The sequence below is a fragment of the Vipera berus genome (assembly GCF_964194415.1).
Source record: "Vipera berus genome assembly, chromosome: 1".
In the NCBI taxonomy this organism is placed as follows: domain Eukaryota; kingdom Metazoa; phylum Chordata; class Lepidosauria; order Squamata; family Viperidae; genus Vipera; species Vipera berus.
In genome coordinates, this window is record NC_138202.1 from 223,428,827 (window position 1) to 223,450,202 (window position 21,376).

Genomic DNA, 21,376 nt, shown 5'->3' on the forward strand with positions numbered 1-21,376 from the left:
ACCTAGTGCAGCCATGCTGAGCAGGGGGTTTCAGTGGGGGTTAACGACAAAAGAAGCATTATGTGGTTGTGACATAAGCCTTATCTTTTTCGTATGTGCATTGTAACATCACCCACACACCCAAAAGGAAATCGTGCAGCACTATGCTGCTTTCTTTTTTTGATGAACGTAAGAAGCTCATTGAAATATTATTTAAATGATAAAAGCAGGTTTTAGGTTTTCTAGAATTCTTCTAGATATTTTTTTAAAAATATGATTGTTCCCAAGCCTTAAATTTAGTCAGCTGTCCTCTGCCTAAAAAATCTTCATTTCCGAAGAAAGAAATGTTGTGAAGTGTCCGGTAAGCAGTACTGACAGTAGAGAAGCTTGTAGCAGTAGTTCCTTTATAAATAATGAACTACACCAGAATGCTGCGTTCATATTAATCTGCCGGGCAATTTCTCTCAAAGAAAAAGTTTTTAGCTCAAATTGGGCAGGAATTCAGGTTGATGTGGCTCATTAAAAAGGACTCCCTACTGATTTTTACTATATTTAGTATTTCTCTTGTATCACTGTTCTATCTTTCTTATTCAGCCACTTCAACTTTTTTATCGTGAAGGTAGTCAGAGCAATGTAGTTACAACAGAGCAATATTTGAGAGCTTCCCAGTTCACAATGGCACAATCAGAATAAAAATCACACCAAATGCATTTGGAAATGAAAACTTTTTGAAAACCACAAGCCTATTGCATCAAATGTATTTTTAGAAATATATTAATGGTGTTCTAATACTTCTCACCGAATAAAGTCAGATGTAAATAACTGATGACCAGTTTCATGAAAATCCTTTCTTAAAAAAAAAACAATAAAGGCATTTGGCAGCAAATTGCACTGGAATCAATGAGATCTGTTCTTGTTTAAGGACAGGCAAGATCAAACTGGAATCATGTGGTAATGAAAAATAAATGTAATGTGATTTGATTGCGTCCCACAAGAACTAGTCATATTCCCCAATGGAAAATGTTTTGCTATGCAAGAGAGCTCAGATCAAAGGCCTCTTTAATATAGCATTGTCTTTAGGAAGTTCCTAAAGCAGGTGATTTTAGTTATGTAACCTAATTCTGTTTTCCAAGGTCACCCAGCTCAGGGTGTAGATAGGCCAGCTTTTAAACCAGATTTGTGGAAATTTCCACCATCTGTGAAACAGAAATACGTGGGCTTTCAATTAGAAACTGCTTCTTTCAAAACAGTCTGGCAAACTACAGTGTTTTGCTCATATGTCTTACTTTTCAATGGAAAAAGTTTTTCCCTGCCAGAAGTGCTAAGTCCAAAAGAATCCAAAATGACCGATAGGCTGTTCTTGAACTTGCAGGCTCCTTGTTAAGTTTTCTTGGAGAGAAAAAAAAATATACGTGTACGTGGAGCTGCTGCCTCTGCTGAAAAGAGCAACACTGCTTTTGTACACGTGGTTTATTCTTCTGACCAGATTCTTTGAGAGGAACTGCTGCTCCTTCAGTTCATCACTAAGCATCTCTGTATATCCTCAATTTTCTTTAGGCTTTTTCTCCATGTATGCCATCTTGTTCAATGTTTTTCTCATTCAGTCTTCTCTACACAGGCCTAATTAGGACATAGGTATGCCCTTGTTCCCACTGCAGTCTAAAGAATTAAGTGAATTTTGCTTGGAATAAGAAAGAAGAACATTTTGCCAGCAGTGCTGACAGTTTGGCAGGCAGCCAGGAATACACCATATGCTCCTTCCCACTCTGAAATTCAGTATTACAAAATTGTCACACAGTATTCCCAGAGGAACCCCATTGTGCTAGTCATTCTACAAGATGCAGCTATTCAGTCCCGTAGCTAGACCAGCTGCTCCATCTTTAGAGAGGGTGTGGGATTATTTATTAATCCCATTTTAGTCAATGGCTAAAGAGCCTTGCTCCCAATGTATTCAACAAAGCAGCGTATGACACGCTGTAAAAAACCCTCAACCAATCGGCAGTCTGCAGGAGAGCTGGCTTTGCTAATGTAAATACTTACATTCCAAGTACAAATGTTACAAACAGCAAATATGGGATGTAACACGGTAGCTAAGTATTTGAATAAAAATATGGCCTCTCTCGATCAGCAGGAAGGCAAAGTAAACTGAATAGATTACGTCTTTTTTTGGGGGGGGGGAACTATTTGAACTCGTACTATCATGATTATGCAGTTGGGATACAACCATATTCTGAATGGTGGATATTTTAGGAAAGGAACGTTCAAATAAAAACTGGATGCAATTCAGTATAAATACATTTCAAATAGAAAAAAATAATCTCTGTAATGCTGAAGGACTATACAGTCAGTTTTATTCATGGAAATCTTATTCTACTTGATTATCAACTCTTTTCAAGAAAAAGTGAAGAAAACCTGCTACCAGCTTACATACCCATGGTATGGACCAGGCAGACTGTGTGAAGGTGGGTGTGGGTGGGTGCATAAGAGGTGTGGCGAGAATCAACAAGGGTGCCAAGGGCAGCTGTGCAGGTTGATGAGAGCAAGAGATTGTGCAAAAGGCACGGCGAAGGTAAGAAAGAATGTGGTCCAGGTCGGGGAGGGTGTACCAGAGCAGGGGTCCCCAACCTTGGCAACTTTGAGACCTGTGGACTTCAACTCCCAGAATTCCCCAGCCAGCATGGGGACCCCTGTGCCAGAGTATAGGGTGGGTTGGGAAGGGTCTGAAAGGGTGTAGCATGAGCCAAAGAGGAATGTAGTATGGATCAGGAAGAGTACACAGGGTTCACAGGGGTGCACAAGAAGCTGGTGTGCCAGAAGTGCTGAGAGGGCTTGAGAGAAGGTAAGCAGGTGGGGAAGCCAGCAGGGAATGTAGCAAATGGCAATCATGTGATCGCAGGGTCCTGCAACCATTTGCAAGTGCGAACTGGTTGCCAAGTGCCCAGATAGCGATCATATGTCCATGGGGTGCTGGGATGGCTGGAACTCCGAGGACTGGTCATAACCCCCATTCCTTCAGTGCCGTTGTCACTTCAAATGGTTTCTGAATGAATGGACTATGTGTAGACAGTAAGCACTGCAATGCATCTTTCATACACACACAACTATTTATTCCACTCCTAAGCATACCGTATTCAACAGAACACTCACAATTTAATTAAACTACTCATACACAAACCATCACAGCAGCACAGTGCAATCTGGTTTTCAAGGGGGAAAAAAAGCTTGCCTTCTCTGCACAATGTTTCTTCCAGTCGTAACAGACAAGAATTGAACAATGACAAAAAAAATAAAAGATCCAATTTCTTGATCTCATTTTCTACTTCATTTTACTCAAGTTAGGAAAGTCTTCCCAGTGAAGTAAGGTTTGTGTACTAAAATTAAGTTATGCATTGAAATGAATCATCTCTGGCCTGAAAAGACAGACTGTGCGCTCTTGGTAAGGACTCAGGCACAGGAGGGGTCAAGTAAAGTTTTCACGGTGCTGATAAATTGATTGTCTGTATATGTTTATGAGCCACGAATCATCTGTCTTGATTCAGAACATGTTCCCAGTGGTTTGGATTCGGTGATAATTTCTGATGAAAATAGCCTCTTAAGAAGCCAGGGAGGGAACAGTTTCAGTACAAAACCAGCGTAAGATCCATATTCAAAGGACTGATGATTCAGAAGACTGTTTCCTTCAAAATTAAAAGCAGCTGGTTTATAAAAAATTAAGATCTGATATACAGTGTATGCAATGTGGCTCTGTCTATCAAATAATATCTATGAATATAAATAAATAATGAAGTGCATGAAAGACATAAGAGTAGAAGAATCTTCAGATGTTATTTTGAATAATATTTACATGTGAAACAAACACAACAGAACCTAAACTACGTACATATATATGTATCTAGAAAATAACGTACATTTTGTAGTGTCAAATCACTGATGTTAGTTGATAGTGCTCGCAGCCAGTCAGCACTCTCCTGCGCTGAACAAAACTGAAGTATCCCAGTGCTAATTCCATCGAGTGCCAGTACTTCAAATGCATTAGATCTGCAGCAGGAAGAAATATATATATGTGTGTGTGTGTGTATATACAATCAAAGAAGCTATATCATCAATTCTTAGTCTTCATCTAATCCCTACAAGCTATCACGTATGCACTATAATTCCAGGGAAATAGGAATCTAGAGCCACACAATCAAGTTATGTAGGTACTGTGTGTGGTTTCTACCTGAGTATTATGAAATATTATTTTTAGTTATTTATTTTTATTTTCAGATTTCAGAAGGCCGTACAATAGTTTTTAAAAAGTCCTACATGTCATATAGGCGACTGGGTGGACCATACAAGGTCATTTAACAGGTATCTTCATATATGTATTTTGTGTTCAGCTGTCCCAGATCTCACTTCTGGGATTTGGCTTTTATTTGAACCTATTGATCTATTACAGATAGATATTACTGACAACATTCTGGAACTAAAGGACACAGTGGCTTGCCATAGATCAACTTTCCAAAATTTGAGAGGGGAAAAATAAAAATCCTATTATTTATTTTAAATATATATCATTAGAATTGCATGTTTAATAATCATTCCCCATGCACTTAACAACCTTTTCATTGCTACAGTATATTAGAAATTGCTATATTGTGTAAAGCTTCACAAATTGGAATATACCGAAGCACAAAGCCAGCACTTATAGAAGATTTGTCTGGTAGAGTTGTATGGCTACCGTGAAAGCCTCCTCACGGCAGATAGGAAAACTGCAAAAGACAAGGTTGCTTTAATAAGTCACAGAGAGAGAGGCTACATTGGGGCTCTTTTCTGTTCTGAAGAATCTCTTCAAGTTGAAATCTTAAGCATTACAGCACCAACAAGTATTATCTGGTGGCAAATTTGAGGAGGCTCTAAAGAGTACAGTTAATGTTTTGAGAGAATCTGAAGGTTTTGCAATCTTAGTTTATTGGCTTTCTCTTATTACCCATCTAGAATATGGATGCAGTTTAGAAATAAAAAATATCTCTTATAAGATCAATGAAAGGAGAACTAAAGAATTTATTATTATTATTATTATTATTATTATTATTATTATTATTATTATTATTATTATTATTATTATTATTATTATTATTGGAAGGGACCTTGAAGGTCATCTAGCCCAACCCCCTGCTCAGGAAACCCTATACCATTTTGGACAAATGACAGTCTAGTCTCTTCTTAAAAACTTGCAGTGTTGGAGCATTCACCACTTCTGGAGGGAGGTTGTTCCATTGGTTAACTGTTCTAACTGTCAGAAAAATTCTCCTTCGTTCTCTTTGGTTAGTTTCCAGCTGTTGCTTCTTGTCCTGCCCTTGGGCACTTTGGAGAATAGCCTGACTCCCGCTTCCTTGTGGCAGCCCCTGAGATATTGGAACACTGCTATCGTGTCACCCCTCACCCTTCTCTTCGTTAAAGTAGACATACCCACTTCCAGCAGCCTTTCCTTATATGTTTTAGCCTCCAGTCCCCTAATCATCTTTGTTGCTCTTCTTTTGTGTTATATATGAATGAAACATTATGACTGAGTGAATTTCTATGCCATGTAGCTAATTGCCATGTGATGAGATTTATCACTTAAAATTGTTCACTGCTGCATGCAAAGCAGAGATCAACAATAGAAATAAGATATAAGGTATTTGACGCCAAAATAAGTATAATCAAGGAAAATCATACGTAAGAAGGTGATCCTTCTGATATTCTCACTCCCTATCATTTAGATAAGAATCAGCACTTTGAACTGTACTTTGGAAATAAGCCAAATCCAGAACTTTCTAAACATTATTGAAGTGATGTCAGATTGAAGAAAACAGCCTGCTTACTGAATGTTGCATTTGGAATAGCTTGGAAATACTTTTCAAGCAATGCATTACACTCAACAGAAGCCAGAACGCAAGCTAGATTTTTGGACAATGCTCATTGCAAACTAACATTATGCACAAATACATCTGGGCATTTAGAAGAAAAGCCAGATCCAGAAATATTTCCAAATTGTTTGGCTTTCAAGAAAATTGAAATCCTATCCAGAAGAGGTTACCTTTTCTCTGATTCACTTTTGCTAACCAACAGCATTCTTACATTCGCTAAAAATAAACATCAGAAAAGTGATCTAAATTCAATCCACCCCTGGCTCATTTTACTGGTTTACCTCAACTGATAAGAATATCGATGGATATTATCTATACAATAACATCACCTGGAATGCTCCCAACTCCCGAAAGGTTTAATATATCATATTGGTTGAAAAACATGGAAGGTAAGAGGCACTCAAGAGCTCCTATAACTTGAAAGCAAAGGGGCCAACTAGCAATCTCTCTGCCATCAACTGCCCCTCAGACATCTCAAAGAGCATCTCAAAACAGCGTACCTAATTTTCAGCTTGGAAAGCCTGAAACAAACCCACGTTTAATTACATCTAAAGATGTTGAAAGGCTAAGCAGAAGCAAAAGTGTAGTTCATTCCCTAAGGTGACCAACCAATCCAAAACCCAGCCTTGAACACAGAAGTTTATCCCTGCAATAAAAATTCCCAGTTAAGGAGGCTGATTGGATTTAATTCCTGATACAATTAATATAGTGGCTATATATTTTTGTCTTTTAACAGCAGCATACACACTTGCCACTTGCCAGTTTTATACTGAACTCATATGGCCTAGCTAAGGAGCCAAACAGGATCATCCACAGTTATTCTAAGTTTAAGGAAATGCTGCTTTCTAGATGATGCTCAATGTTCCAATGTTTAGTGATTTTATTTCATTTTTATCTTGTCTGTCTTCTTTTTTTCTTCTTCTTTCCTGAGATTACCATCTGTCCTATATGCTTTTGCCTTCTCATTTCTCCTAATAAAATGTCCCAGAAATAGATTTGTGATTCAATATAGATCCCTATTTTCTCTCATTATGCCTATAAAAATTATGATAAATTATCTTGAGTTTTCAGGTCAGGTTTAAGCATATTTCACCCTGCTCATATGCGAATCTAGAGCTCTTTTTATCCCCATGCATCCTCACAGACAATATGGATACCAAGTCTCTCAGCTGATCACTTCCTGATGTTTACTGCAACTGCAATGTATTTTTCACACTTATTTTATCAATTCCTTTGTCTGTTTTGGTATCCAAAGCATCTATTTATGCTCATACACTTTAGTAATCAGATAAGCATTTCTCTTCCGTCTTTGTCATAGTGAAAGGCAATAATTCCTAGAACAGGATAACATAGTCAATCTGTAAGAAGTTGTTTTAATTAATGTTTCATTCCTTCTAAATACCTCATATTGTATGACTCTCACCCACCACAATAAATTATATCTGGACATATTGCAATCCATTTCAAAATAATATAAACAGCAGGAATGAAACTGTTATGAATTAAATGAATATGAAACTGATATAAATTAAATGAATGAAGTATTTTTCCTTCCGTAATAATTTTAAATATATCTGGTAAAAATGTCAATTCGGCCAATTGCCAATACATTAAAAAAGGCAACTTAGTTCTTACCTGCAATGGATAGATATTTAGATCACAGGAAAATAGAGGTGACCAAATAGTTTGATTAAATCTCACTGAACAGTGAAACTGCTTTTAAGGATCAGATACATGAGTTACAAACATAACTATGTTTCTAACAGGAGAAAGAGCAGTCAGTTGGTGGGCATACTAATTACTCTTATTAGGCTAAAACATCAAAACTTAAAATCTTAAAATCAAAACATCAAATCTCAGAAACAAAAGTAGAGACAACACTCACCCAAGGTGGTGAAAATGTCAGCCTAAGATTTATTTATTCTAAATTTATTTAGAAACTCTATTTACCACAATAAAAACAATGGTTAATTTTTTTTATAATAATCTCCTTAGCATGTAAGAATTAGGAGGAAAATGAGTAATTCCCCTAAGGCCACTTATTTAATGTATTGCGCATATGCTGCATTTATCTTAGCTTTCTAGCCAGATTGATAGGTCAATGTATTCAGCATGAAGATTCAACATCTGTCTCTTGGTCTTCCCTCAGCCATAAAATTACTAACCATATCTAGATTCATTTCAAAATTACCAGATTGCCCAGCCATTTTACTGCAGATTAATTCTGAACCCCATTTCCCAAGGGACCCTGGTATTAAAATGCTTCACTGAAAAGTAAGTTGCCTGCTTTTCATAACTAAAATAAAAATGGTCAATTACCTGCCAAAAGCTTCTTTGCCCATGCTATTTGCTTGTATGAATGCTATTTACACTAATTAATATAATTATAAATAATGCCACACATATTTATGCACTACCCAAATACATTTATGCATCTGCTTCCCACTGTGTGCAAGACTCTATTTGTAAAATATGAATTTCCTTTCTCTTTGTGGTTTATTTCCCCAGTCCAAAATCTATCCTAAATGATTTTTCAGACTTTTTTCCCATTGTAATACATTTTCCCCCCCCCCACTTGATTATGGAACTTTATGGAAAAAGAAATGGCAGAATTTCCGAAGAAGCTTTTACAGGATCAGGATAAGCAAAAATGCCATAAACAGATTGTAGACAAAACCATTTTTTCCAAAGAAGAGAGGCTGTATGATACAACTTGCTATCCATTGCTTGACAGTATTCACATTAGTGAAAATTTAATTGAATAACTGATTAACTCATACAATCCGGTTGCCCTTCGGGTGAGATTCAAGGTGCTGGTGATGACCTATAAAGCCCTAAATGGCTTGGGTCCGGGATATTTGAGGGAACACCTCCTGCCAGCATCAAACTCCCTTCGTCCAGTGTGCTCACACAGGGAGGGTCTTCTCAGGGTGCCGCCGGTAAAAGATTGCCGGCGGATAACACCCAGGGGTAGGGCCTTCTCAGTGGGTGCGCCTGCCCTCTGGAACCAGCTGCCCGTGGAGCTGAGGACTGCCCTTGACCTTCGTTCATTCCACCGGGACCTGAAGACCTGGCTCTTTGAGCTCTCCGGCCCAGGCTGAGAATTTTTAACTGAGGTTTTTAGTTAAGGGATAATTTAATCTTTTTAAATTGTTTTTTAACTTTTGTATTTTGTACTGTTTGATTTTAAATACCCTGTAAACCGCCCTGAGTCCTTTGGGAAAGGGCGGTATATAAATTTAATAAAATAAAATAAAATAAAATAAAATTAATCAACTAATATTTTTAAGCAGTTGAAAGCTTTAAGGTTTGATACTTTTTATTCTGCTTATCAATTCATGCATGTATTGTTACTCAAGCTTTGACTAATTTTAGCAATTTATTTATTTATTTTCTTTCAGTGACACTGAGCAAACATGGTACTTTCTGGTTGCATGGCCCATACTTTGAAATAGCAAACCTGATTCCTGACACACTTTGCTGAAATGAATTAATTGCATAAAATAATAAAGGTAACAGTGCAGCACCCTTGCACTGGTGGTAGTAATGTTTTTGGTATTGCAGGTTCACATGTTGACTAACTATGCCAAGATAGGCATAAATCAGTGGGTGTGATATGGGATATATTCAATTATCATTCTGTTCTACCAGGTTTTTGGCAAATTATTTTACACATAGAAAAAGATAATGATTTTCGTGTACTGAACTCAACTCCTGTTGACTCCATGGACATGCCATTTAGTTCTCCTGGCAACCAGATATAAGAGGTTTATCACTGTCTTCCTTCAGATAGATTTTTTCAACTTTCCAGTCTAGATTTGTCTCCTGGGATTTTCCTTTCAAGTAATAGTAAGCTTTGACCTTTCTTACCTTTTTAATGGGCACAAACAACAATTCAACAGTTGTCCTACTAAATGTCCTACTAATCAGAAGCATCCACCTGACCCACTTTTATCATTTGTCCCCCGGTTTCCACACTCTGCTTTTGCCAGTAGAAGAGTTTCCTAGCGGAAGCAGTTGGACAACCATTTGTCTGAAATGGTATAGGGCAGGGGTAGGCAACCTCGGCTCTTTTATGACTCATGGACCTCAACTCCCAGAATTCCTGAGTCAGCTATAGGGTCTTCTGCTAGAGCAGGGAGTTGGACTAGAAGACCTTGAACATCCATTCCAACTCTGTTACTCCATTCTATTCCATCCCATCCCAGGTACTTTCTCTCTCAGACTTTATTCTTGCTTAAAGTTGATGTGGAGATGATTTGCAAGCCAGAAAGTATTTCAGTTATCAAGTGTGTCACCACTAATTATTCATATGCTTCTAATAAAAGATGTAGGAAGATATTGCTGACTGGGGAGGAAGGAGGCCACGAGAGTCCCCAAACTTAACTTAATTTAGGCTCAAAGCTCTTAGAACGACTGAGAAAGAAGAATGAGGAGGAACCCAGGACTGCTCAATCCTCAGGACTTCAGCTGTGGGGAACTGCTTTTTTATTGAGCAGAAGAGTTAAAATAGCATTTTACAGCCCAATCTTTCACAGTAAGGGAGATGAGGGCAATCATTACTCCAGCATATCAGGTCAAGCAAATGCAAATCAAGGGTAAAAGATAAATAACAGATGGGCTGTGGTTTCTATTTAAATTAAATCCATTTATACAGTGTATATTTTAGGCTGGTACCCCTTAAGGTTTGGCACTCTTGTGAAGTTAGAAGAGTTTTGTTGAATGTTTGAACAATTTGAAGGACCTAATCTATGATGAGTGAATGAAAACTCTTCTAAAATTGGATGACTCTGTAGATTATATGTTTTGAAGGATCAATTATTATTTTTTATCTCTCTTGGTCAGGTTCTTATGATCTTATTTACATGTTTATAGCTTTACTTTCCATTTGGAAACATCTGAAAATGTAACAGCACTAGATGAATAATTTAGATCAAGATGCACTTCTTCCTACTCTTCCCAATACTCTGGGTTCTGGCTCTCATTACTCTGAGGATAAAAAAAATATATGAACAGGCATAAAAAATAGTGTTATTTCATGAAAGGATTTGTCATAATAGGGTTGATTTTAATAGATTTTTACAAGACTTTATATTTAGCATAAATATTTACCTCTTGTGACCCTGGATATTCTCCTTTAAAAAATTCATTTCCCCACAAATACTGCACCTGTTTGGTTGAGTATATATCTGGCTTAGAATATTTTACAACCTGAGTTGTAAAATGTATCTTCTTGTATCTTCTGTATGAGATACTAAACCTTTTTCACTAATGCAGTTTAGTTAATGAAAAATGTCATAAGAAGGGTAGCACAGATTTAGGCTATTCTATACTAAATTGTAATAATTGAGAAATGAGAGAAAAACCCATTAGGTCAAATCCATATGAATATTATTTGTTAATGAAAACTGGGTTTGGTAGTTTTTTGCTGTCAGTGAAATGAAATCTGGTAAGAATTTTAAAACAGACATGTACTAGCTCATTTAAATTTTAAGTTTAATTAAATATTTATATTACTCAGTTTAAATATAATGTAATATAAAGAGAAAGAGAATTTATAGAGAATCTATAAATGCAAATAACAGTGTTTTGGGAACACATTGATTAGATGGTTTGATGAAATTAATTAATATAATTTAATATTGTATGGCTATGGCAAACCAAGTGATTATATATTCTATGCCACTATGCTATGAATAAAATCAAAGGACGTAGAGGTGCAAATATTTATCTTGAAGCTACCTCCTGCTTGGGATACTAGGAAGCTGCCTTTAGAATGGGAACTAAAACTAATTTATTTTTGCAGAGTTGGCTGTAAGTAAACAAACAAATGTTATAACGGTCACAATGGAAGAAACTAACTGTAGCTCAGGCTACAGCACTGTGGACCTCCTGGTAGTACCCAAGCTTAGTTGTTTGCTTGCAGATGTTTCATTACTCACTAATGTTACCTCGCTGGGTAATGAAACATTTGGAAACAAACAACCAAGCTTAGAGAGCACAACAACTCTATGTTATGGTCATTTTAGTTATGTATGTATGTATGTATGTATGTATGTATGTATGTACATACAGGTAGACTTCATTTAGTAACCACAACTGGAACAGAATCTGCTTAACTCTGGCCTTTGGCTTGCTTGGCGTGGGCGTGCTCTACCACCGCTGCTCGGGCATGCTGGCAGGGCACTGAGCCTCCTTTGTGCTGGATGGGGCTGCTGCTTCGGGAGGTGGTGGCGACCTGGTGGACCTGCACGAGCTGCTGCTGGTGGCCCGAGGTGGGGCCAAGGTGCCTTGGATGCACAAGGGGAATGGGCTCCACATGCAGACCGGGGCCGAGATGACCAGCAGTGACCTGCTCTTTAACTGCAAGCAAAAACAGATGGGCGGAGTAGGCGCATCCGGTGATCTGCATCATGTGCCTCCCCCTTCCTCTACTCTGCCTGCTGCTAGAGGGCTGGCCTGGTATTGGCAGCAGGCTGCAGAGCCCCAGACTGCACCGGTTGAGGGGCCGGCAGGCTGTGGCTGCTGATGGATACTGTTGGCCCCCATGTGCTCGCTGGCCTCTGTGTGCGGGGCTGGATGGTGTCAGGCACCCCCCACCCTGCCCCCTGCCTCACCCCGCAGGACAAGCCTCCTGCCCACAGCCCCACCTGCCAGAGACCCCCTGGATCTCCCCCAACCCTGTCTGGCCCCCACAGGCAACATCAAGGTGGCCACACCCACCAAATCTGCCGTGGCCACTTCAGCCACACCCACCCAGTGGGCCACACCTGCCCAGTGGGACACGCTCCCCACTCCCCCTGAGGGCACACTGCTGATGCAGCGCTGGCACTTTGCGATAAATAAGTGGGTTTTGGGTTGTGGTTTGGACACTCAGTCTCTAAAAGGTTTGCCATCACTGGTATAGGGTTTCCTGCTTGAGCAGGGGGTTGGACTAGATGATCTCCAAGGTCCCTTCCAACTTTGCTGTTGTTGTTGTTATTATTATTATTATTATTATTATTATTGAAGTAAAGCCATAACTGGGCTTATAATTTTACTTCAGGTTTCCTTTGCTTTACAGACCTCAGAAGGTTGTAAATGCAAGGACTTGCCATTTTTTTTTAAAGTTTCATTTTATTAGGGTTTATTAAAACATAAAATACAATAAAATTTAAAAAATGCAAAAAGGGAGGAAGAAAATAAATTGGTCATACAGTCACTTTTTATCACTGTCATAACTGAAAGGTGAGTGAACAAGTTGGTCAATAAACGAAGACTGTATGTACTTCCACTGAAGCAAATATAATCAGAATGGGCTAAAATTTGGGGACACAGTAATCCATTTTACAGAAATGACATCAGCTGAGGGTCAGATAACAGGCAGAGGAAGCACAGAATTTATGAATAAAAACTGTATTTAAAATGTTAGAAACTAATCATTTTGCCTTCTGCTCTGGCTCCATGTTATTCTATGCAAATGCTAAGCTGATTATGAAAGGAGAACCACATTTCACATTATACACTGCATTTATTGATTTCAGGTCTTCATTGTTTCCAAAACAAAGCTTTTTCGGCAAATTTAAAAAAATGCTACAATAGACAAATGGCTACTTCTGCTAATGTACAAACTCCATGAGAACTCTAGGATAAAAGTGGCATGCAAGGCCATTGCCCTAAAGAAATTCCAACTGAAAAGCGATAAAATAGGGATTATCTTGGCTTCCCTGATGTTCTTTTTGCAAATCAACTCTGCTGTTACCAACATGAGTAATTCAGAGCATCGTCCACAAAGTTAATCAATATGCACATTGCAACCTTACTTCTACAGATAATGATGCAATATTCTTAATGCAAATGCCAATTGAATTAATATGAACATTGAGAGCATGAGATATTTACTATTTTGAGGAAGCATACTCAAAAAGAAATAATCATAATTTTTGCAAAGTGACCTAGATATATGCCTACATATTAAATTGTCAAACAATAAAGCAAGTTAAAATCTTTAAATTCTCAGGTATAGTTTTTAAAAGGTATGGGATGACTATTTATCTTTTGTTCTGTTTTTGTATCCAGGGTTGTTCCATTTCTTTTCTTTGAAAAGAAACAACAATGCAAAGTTGTTGTTAGGTTGGATGGCTTTAGAAATGTGAATTACAAATATATACAGTGCATATTTTGTGTTATACTTTTATACACTTTTGTTATTTTTCTCTCACTTCCTTTTTTATAACCTGAAAATTATGAACTATTGTAGCCTTCCTTCACAAGAACATTATTTTAACTCACCACCCTGTTCATTTTGATTGTCCTTTTATGCAATTTTCCCATTTTACAATACTGTATTCTTCTTCTTTTAGTTACTATTTCTAGTTTGACAACAGTGTGACTCATGTTAACTTTGGAGTTCCGTTTCAAATTAAATCTAAAGTCCCATCACTTCTGATTTATTCCATCTCCTACCATTAAAAGTACATTTATTTAGGAATGTTGCTTGAAAAGAATGGTTTCGTGACTCAAAGGGTAGGCAAAAATATCCAGGGCCAATTGGGGTGTGTACATAATTGAAAGACCCAGCTCGCTGGAAAAGATGCTGGAAGGAAAGAGAAGATGACCACCAGCAGCACGGGTGATGATGGGTGCACCATTATAAGACCTGAAAGAGCAGGTTAGGGAGAGAGCAAGCAAAATCTTCCTATGTGGTTACAAAAAACTGACACCAACTTGATGCACATTAACAAATGTGTATGAAAGAGAGGGGGGGTGAGGGAGGGAGGGGGAGGGGGGAGAGAGAGTGACAGAGACAGAGATACAGAGAGAGAAGATTATTTTCCTTCAGAAGACAACCAGGCTGAGGAATCTGGGACCTCGGATGCTAAGCCAAGCCGGCTGGAAAACCTGAGGAAGATTCCATTGTTCCTGATTCTGATGTCAAAGATTTGAACCAGGAAATAAAGACAAGACTTCCTGGGGTGGGGCACAGCAGAACTGGTAAAGAACCATAGTATAGCAAGCAAAGCTTGCAAGACTTTTGATGAGAGCTGAGGTTTGATCCTCTCTCCCTTCCTATTTAAAATCTACACGAGGATGCTAAAATGCACAATCCGGGGGTCCTCTTGGACTCACAGTACCTACTGGAAGAGCAGGTGGCAGTCATGATTTTCAGGTTGTATGCCAGTGTAGCAGTCGTTCCTGAACTGAGAGGCCTTGTTCACTGTCATTCATGCCCTTGTGACCTGCTTGGATTTCTACAATTAATGGGATTCATTTCCAATGAGAGGATGTAGAAGTGAAACTTCAAGCTGGGAAAGTTCTAATTTATGCTAACCAATTTCTATCAATTTTCATCCCGTCTTCCGAGATAGTCATTTGTTCTTCCAAAATATTTCAGTTCCATTGGTGAAATCTTTATAACAGAAATCTTTATAACATTTTGTATCTCAATAGATCACTACATTAAACGAACAAAAATGCCCATAGTTTGTATAGAAGCAATTTATTTCCTTGATCTTTTCCACATATGATGCCTAAACAAACTAGCCATTTTTTCATATAATGAATAAAGCCCAATTATTCCTTGATATGCTTAATAAGATACTATTGATGCTCATTGCACATCTTCTGAGAAAGCCTAAACCTTGTTAAAATACTTACAAAGATCCACTATCTCCAAATAAAAAACAGATACAGGTTAGGTAGTTTAACCTTTTCACTTTCATATTACAAACCTTAATTTATTTGTTCCAGCTTTATACCTCGAAATTCGAGCCATTGATAAAGGAACTGATAAGGTATCCAGCCAACGCTTCTCATATTTTGGTTCATTAGCTGTGGGTGAAGAAGGTGATGATGGTGCCTGACCAGAATAAATAGAAATTAACAGTAAGTACAGACCACATTATCTAAAAAACACAAATATTTTTTATGTGGATAGGCTATTTTTCTAGGGTGACTATAACACAAGTAATAACACTGTTTGGAAAATTTAGATTGCATAGAAGAACTAACAATTTCTTTGACCATGAAATATTGGTGGGTCATTTCTCTCTATTCAATGTACAATAGTGCAGTTATTATTATTATTTTTGTTAAATACATAAACCTCACACCCAATTTGAACATTGGGTTTATTGACAGCATTTTCTTCTCAACATCTTATTTTCTTCATTAGCATGACAATGGTTGCAAAATTTCAGCTTGCTTTTTCTATATTTGAAACAATGGAAAGAAAATGTGCATAGCATATCTTGATGTAGCTGATCGTGAAAACATTAAGCAGATTCCAGTTTGGTTAGTGGCTGGTTGGAGACATGGAAATCCCAGGGCTGTAGTCTAGATTGGGGAGTTGAAAAAAAGAAGAGAACAATGGCAAACTAACCCACTGAGCCACCGCGTCCCTACGCACGCACACACACACACACACACACACACACACACACACACACACTAAGACCTGCTTCATTTCCTGCATGATAACTGAATGTGTATATTTCGGAAAACTTGCAGAAAAGAATGATTCAATGAATGATTCCTGTTTTTTAAGTGTTCTCTCTCATGACATGGAAATGAATATATTTCTTTTATAACTGAGAGAAATCTGTGCTCTGCTCTTTTTTTTCCCTTGAAGCTATAAAGGATTGCAAGGATATTTTTTTTAAAAACAGCCATCTAAGAAGTTTTCTCTTATTAGTTCTCTCTTATTAGTTGATTCTTCTTGTTGAAGAATCAACAAGGTATGCAGTAAAAACAAGAAATAATTTTGGCTAGGGATATTCAAAGGCCTAAAGAGAAAAAACTAAAAGACCAGCTTTGGCTCAGTTTCATAAATGCACTACATGAAAAACACTACCTTAATAATTAGTCATACCTATATTAAAATTACAGGATTGAGTTGCAGTCTTTCATTACAGAACATGAAAAATTTAGGTATGTCAGATAAGATCTTTGAAGTTTCAAGCAAAGCTATGATAGATTATAATAGTGCACAATTATGATTCACTGGGTCTGGGAAATAACATCTTTAATAGGATGCAGAGAAAAATAATATCCTTAGATGAACAAAATCCTGGTTTATCCACCATCCAGCCTCTTTCTTCTGAAACAGATCAGTACTCAGTCTCCAACTTTCTCTTTTTCTTTGTTGTACTAAGTCTCCTTTCACATTTGTGTTACCCAGCATTGCACTGTTTACACTTTGAAATATTCCTTTAGAACTCCAATACCATACACCATATTTGTACTATCCTCCCCACTGCTATAATTATTTACTTTAGTCCCCTACTTTCCAAAATGCTATCAATACAACGTATTAGTACCTTGTACAAAATTAATTGTATTAATCTAATCTTCTTCTATTCTTTGACTACAACCATAAATCTTAAACATTATTTAATAGTGCTTATGTCAACTCTGCAACAAATCTGGCTGCAGCCATTTTTATCATTCTAGGTGGATAAAGAGGGGGAGGGGGGAATGAGGTATTTTTGCTAGTCTAAACATGAGTACATCCAATAAACATGTTCTTTGAGGAAATCTCGTGCCTCGGAGTTCTGATTTACTTGGTTCCATCAGTCGGAAACTTGACAGCTTACAGTATGCTCTTTGATCCCAACCTTGTTCATGTTCTGTCACTACCCTCTTATATAAATGGAAAGAGCAACTTTCTACGATGCATTTCGACTCTAAGCCAAAGGCCTATATGTACACTCCACATATAAACATCTGTCTCAGATATATCAAGATACGTGATGCCATCCTAAATAAACCACTTAGAGCGAGGATAAGACATTCAGGTAATTTTAATTTAATTTAATTTAATAATATTTCTATACCGCCCTTCTCCCTGAGGACTCAGGGCGGTTCACGGGGCAAGAATAAAATACAGAGTTACAAATATTAAAAGGAAATTAAATAATTGCCCGATTTTAAAACAATTAATATATTACAATTATAAAACCCCAAAGATAATATTAAGAATACAAGAATAAAAAAAACCCCACCAATCCCCCACCAGGCTAGGCCGGCTTGTACAAACAAAAACGTCTTGAGATCGCGACGAAAGGAGTGAAGATCGGGCATCATCCGGAGCTCTACCGGTAACTGATTCCATAGTTCCGGAGCGCCCACAGAGAACGCCCTCCCCCTGGGGGCCACCAGCCGGCATTCTCTGACCGGAGGCACCCTGAGGAGGCCCTCTCTGTGGGAACGCACAGGGCGCAGGGAGATTGATGCCGGCAGCAGGTGTTCCCTGAGGTACTCCGGCCCCCTGCCATGTAGGGCTTTGAACACCATTACTAGTACCTTGAATCTCACCCGGAAGGCAACTGGTAACCAATGCAGCTCACGGAGCAAAGGTGTAACGTGGGAGTATCGGGAGACTCCCAACACAACTCTCGCGGCTGCATTCTGTACCAGTTGGAGCTTCCGGGTGGTCCTCAAGGGCAGCCCCATGTAGAGAGCGTTGCAGTAGTCCAGACGAGAGGCCACGAGCGCATGAGTGACCGTGCATAAATCATCCCGGCTTAGATAGGGCCGCAACTGGCGCACCAGGCGAATTCTTGAGAAAGGGCAGACCATTTAACGACCGTTCAAAATAACGTCTGACACCCCAAAACCTGTTTCAAAGTTATGACACAGGCAGCGCTCCTGCGGTCATTCACACTTATGACACACCTTGGGGATGCTGCAGTGCTCTTCCCTGCTTGTCTTCTCCCCACAATCCCCTGCAGCATTTGGGCCTTTTCCCCCCATGCTTTCTAGGACCCCTGCTTTCTGCACCTATCAGCTGGCCCCAAGCAGAAGGCTGCAAAGCTCTACCTTTGGGAAGCTGGCCTTCACATACAAGGCAGATTCACAATCGGCTTCTCCAAACCTTTCCCCGTGCTTAACCACCTCCCTCCTCCCCAGCCACATTTCTTCAATAAAAAAACAAAAAAAGCTGAGAAGGAAGAACTTGTTGATCTCCTCCATCCCGGTCCCAATTAGGTGCTAAAGCTAAATTTGCCCTCTGACCTCCAACCATATCCCTTTTAAAAACCTTACCTTGACTCCAGGCTGAAGAGAAAAGGAACTAAGCAAGCAAGGAGAGAAAATCTTTCCGCAGTTTTCCCCCCATGAAGAGGGAAAAAAAAATCCCTGAAAGTTGGGCCAGAAAATGGAGGACGCTAGGTTTTCACAAGCTTTAGATCCGCATTACTGCCTGTAGAGTCCAGTTAGGATTTAAAGGTTATACTGTAGACTGCCCTCTACAGACAATCAAACCCACAGCAAAAGCCTACAAAGTCCCCATGTCCTACATTTTCTGGCTCAACTTTTAGTAATTACTTATTTTTTAACTTCAGGTCAGGAAAAAAAGCTGCAGAAATATTTTCTCTCCTTGCTCGCTTGTTCCTCTAGTCTTCAGCCTAGAGTCATGGTAAGGTTTTTTAAAGGGACATTGGTTGAAGAGCAGAGGGAGAATTTAGTTTTAGCACCTAATTGGGGTTGGGGGGAGGGAATTTCTACAAGGTTTTTTTTAGCAATAGCAATAGCACTTAGACTTATATACCGCTTCATAGTGCTTTACAGCTGTCTCTAAGCAGTTTACAAAGTCAGTGTTTTGCCCCCAACAATCTGAGTCCTCAGAAGGATGAACTGGTGAGAATCGAATTGCCGAACTGCAGGCAGCCGGCAGTCAGCAGAAGTAGCCTGCAGTACTGCATTCTAACCACTGTGCCACCACCATTTTAACTGTAGCAGTGTGGATGGCGGTGGGGGGGGGAAGAGATTAAGCAAGGGAAAGGTTTTGGGGAGCTGGTCGTGAAGCTGCCTTTTATGCAAGGGCCGGCTTCTCAAAACCTAGAAAGTCAGGAAAACTTTGCAGCCTCCTGCTTGCCAGCTGATTGGAACAGAAAATTAGGGTAGGGATTGCTGGCAAAACAATCAGCTGTGCCAAGGCTGGCTTGCAAGATATCCAAAGGGTGGGAAGCATGTCTTCTCTCTTGGTGGGGAAGCCTGAGGCAGGTGGGCTAGTGCTTGCATTAGGCCTGCCAGAAACTCCCCACTTAATGACCCTTACCAATTCACTAGGGCAGGGGTGTCAAACTCACTACGTCACGTGACGTGTTGTGATATATTGTGACTTTTTTGCCATTGCCGGCAATGGGGTGGGTGCGGTTTCACTATGATGCATCCGGCCTGCGGGCCAGCAGTTCAACACCCCTGCTCTAAGGTGACAGCAATGGCTGGTCTTTACTTGAGGCAGTTTCATGTAATATTATTTTGACTTATGGCCCTAATGGGCAGGCTTCATTACGGTCGTAAATGGGAGACTACCTTATAGTCTGTGTTCAAACAGTTAAAACTACACTTTTCCACTGGTAATTACTAGACCCTGGCAACATAACCTCACAGTAAGTAGAAGAATCATATAATATTTGCTGCTTTTTCATTACAAACTAATTTACATATGTGAGGCAGTGCTTCACTTGGTCTAACTGTTGAGCTAATTTTGCACCTCATACTGTATTCAGTAGACAATGCCACTTCGCTATATAAATGCCCTTCCCCCACTGAATAGATGAAATCATGTGACTACCAATTTTTTACACACCCCACAGAGAGACGGGGGGGGGGGGATGAATTGTTTTCTAGCAGGGGAAATAATAATATTTTGGTTAGAATATGGGAAAAGAGAAGCCATATGCCCCAAATTGGAATATCACTCTGTTGCCTCCAGCATGGGATAGAATAGGATTTGGAGCCTGGACATTGTATTAGTGGATGCATTAAGAAGGGATGATCAAGGCACCAAGTTTTGATTTCACTATTTTGGGGGTTTTATTATTGTTGTGAGCCACCCAGAGTTGTGGTACATAAGACAGGTGGCCATACACATGCATTGACTAAAGAAATAAAATAAACAAACATAACAATATTTGAGATGCCTTTATTATAAAAATTAAATATTAAAAAATGGATGACTAAACAACACACACTTGTTCAACTTAAAAAATTCTATCAAGGCAATTAGTAGAATAATCAAGCGTATATTCCTATTGTAAACTTCCAAATGTTAATTTTATCCAACTGTTAGTAAGCGTGGAGCTTTCTGTTCTTTCACCCCACAGAACTGAACCACTTGGTACGGAGGCCCATTTAAGATGCTTTAATATCAGCGATGCCATTATAATTTTTGGCTTCATATATGGAAGGATTACATGGGAAAAAATCCCTATCATTTTCATTGCCATTTACAAGGTTGGACGAATATATTTTAATGTTATTGTTATTCTGAAATTTTAATATTCGGAATGATTGATCTGTGGCAAGTTTTTCTTCCCACTCATTGTTGGTTTAGTTTTAAATGAACTCTACAGGTAGTCCTCGAGTTACGAATGTAATGGAGCCTGGCCATTCCATTTGTAACTTGAAATCTTGTGGGAGTGAATCGTGAACCAACAGCACACTAGAGGTGGTGCCATAGAAAATCCTGTCAAATGTAAAGATGCCAAAGGAGTACTCCTAGTGAAGCTCATAGAGTGTGG

The 21,376-nt window shown here is 38.8% G+C and overlaps 1 protein-coding gene across 1 annotated transcript in view; it reads right to left on the reverse strand.

Annotated features, from left to right (window-relative positions):
- The window catches only part of SNTG2 (syntrophin gamma 2), a gene marked incomplete at both ends in the record, with an annotated part of 260,611 nt that overhangs the window by 72,015 nt on the left and 167,220 nt on the right, over positions 1 to 21,376 (reverse strand). Inside the window, 2 exons of the mRNA XM_081314298.1 lie at positions 3,888 to 4,017; positions 15,581 to 15,708. Of these exons, the coding sequence (XP_081170424.1) occupies positions 3,888 to 4,017; positions 15,581 to 15,708 (258 nt within the window). The remainder of the gene's footprint in view (positions 1 to 3,887; positions 4,018 to 15,580; positions 15,709 to 21,376) is intronic.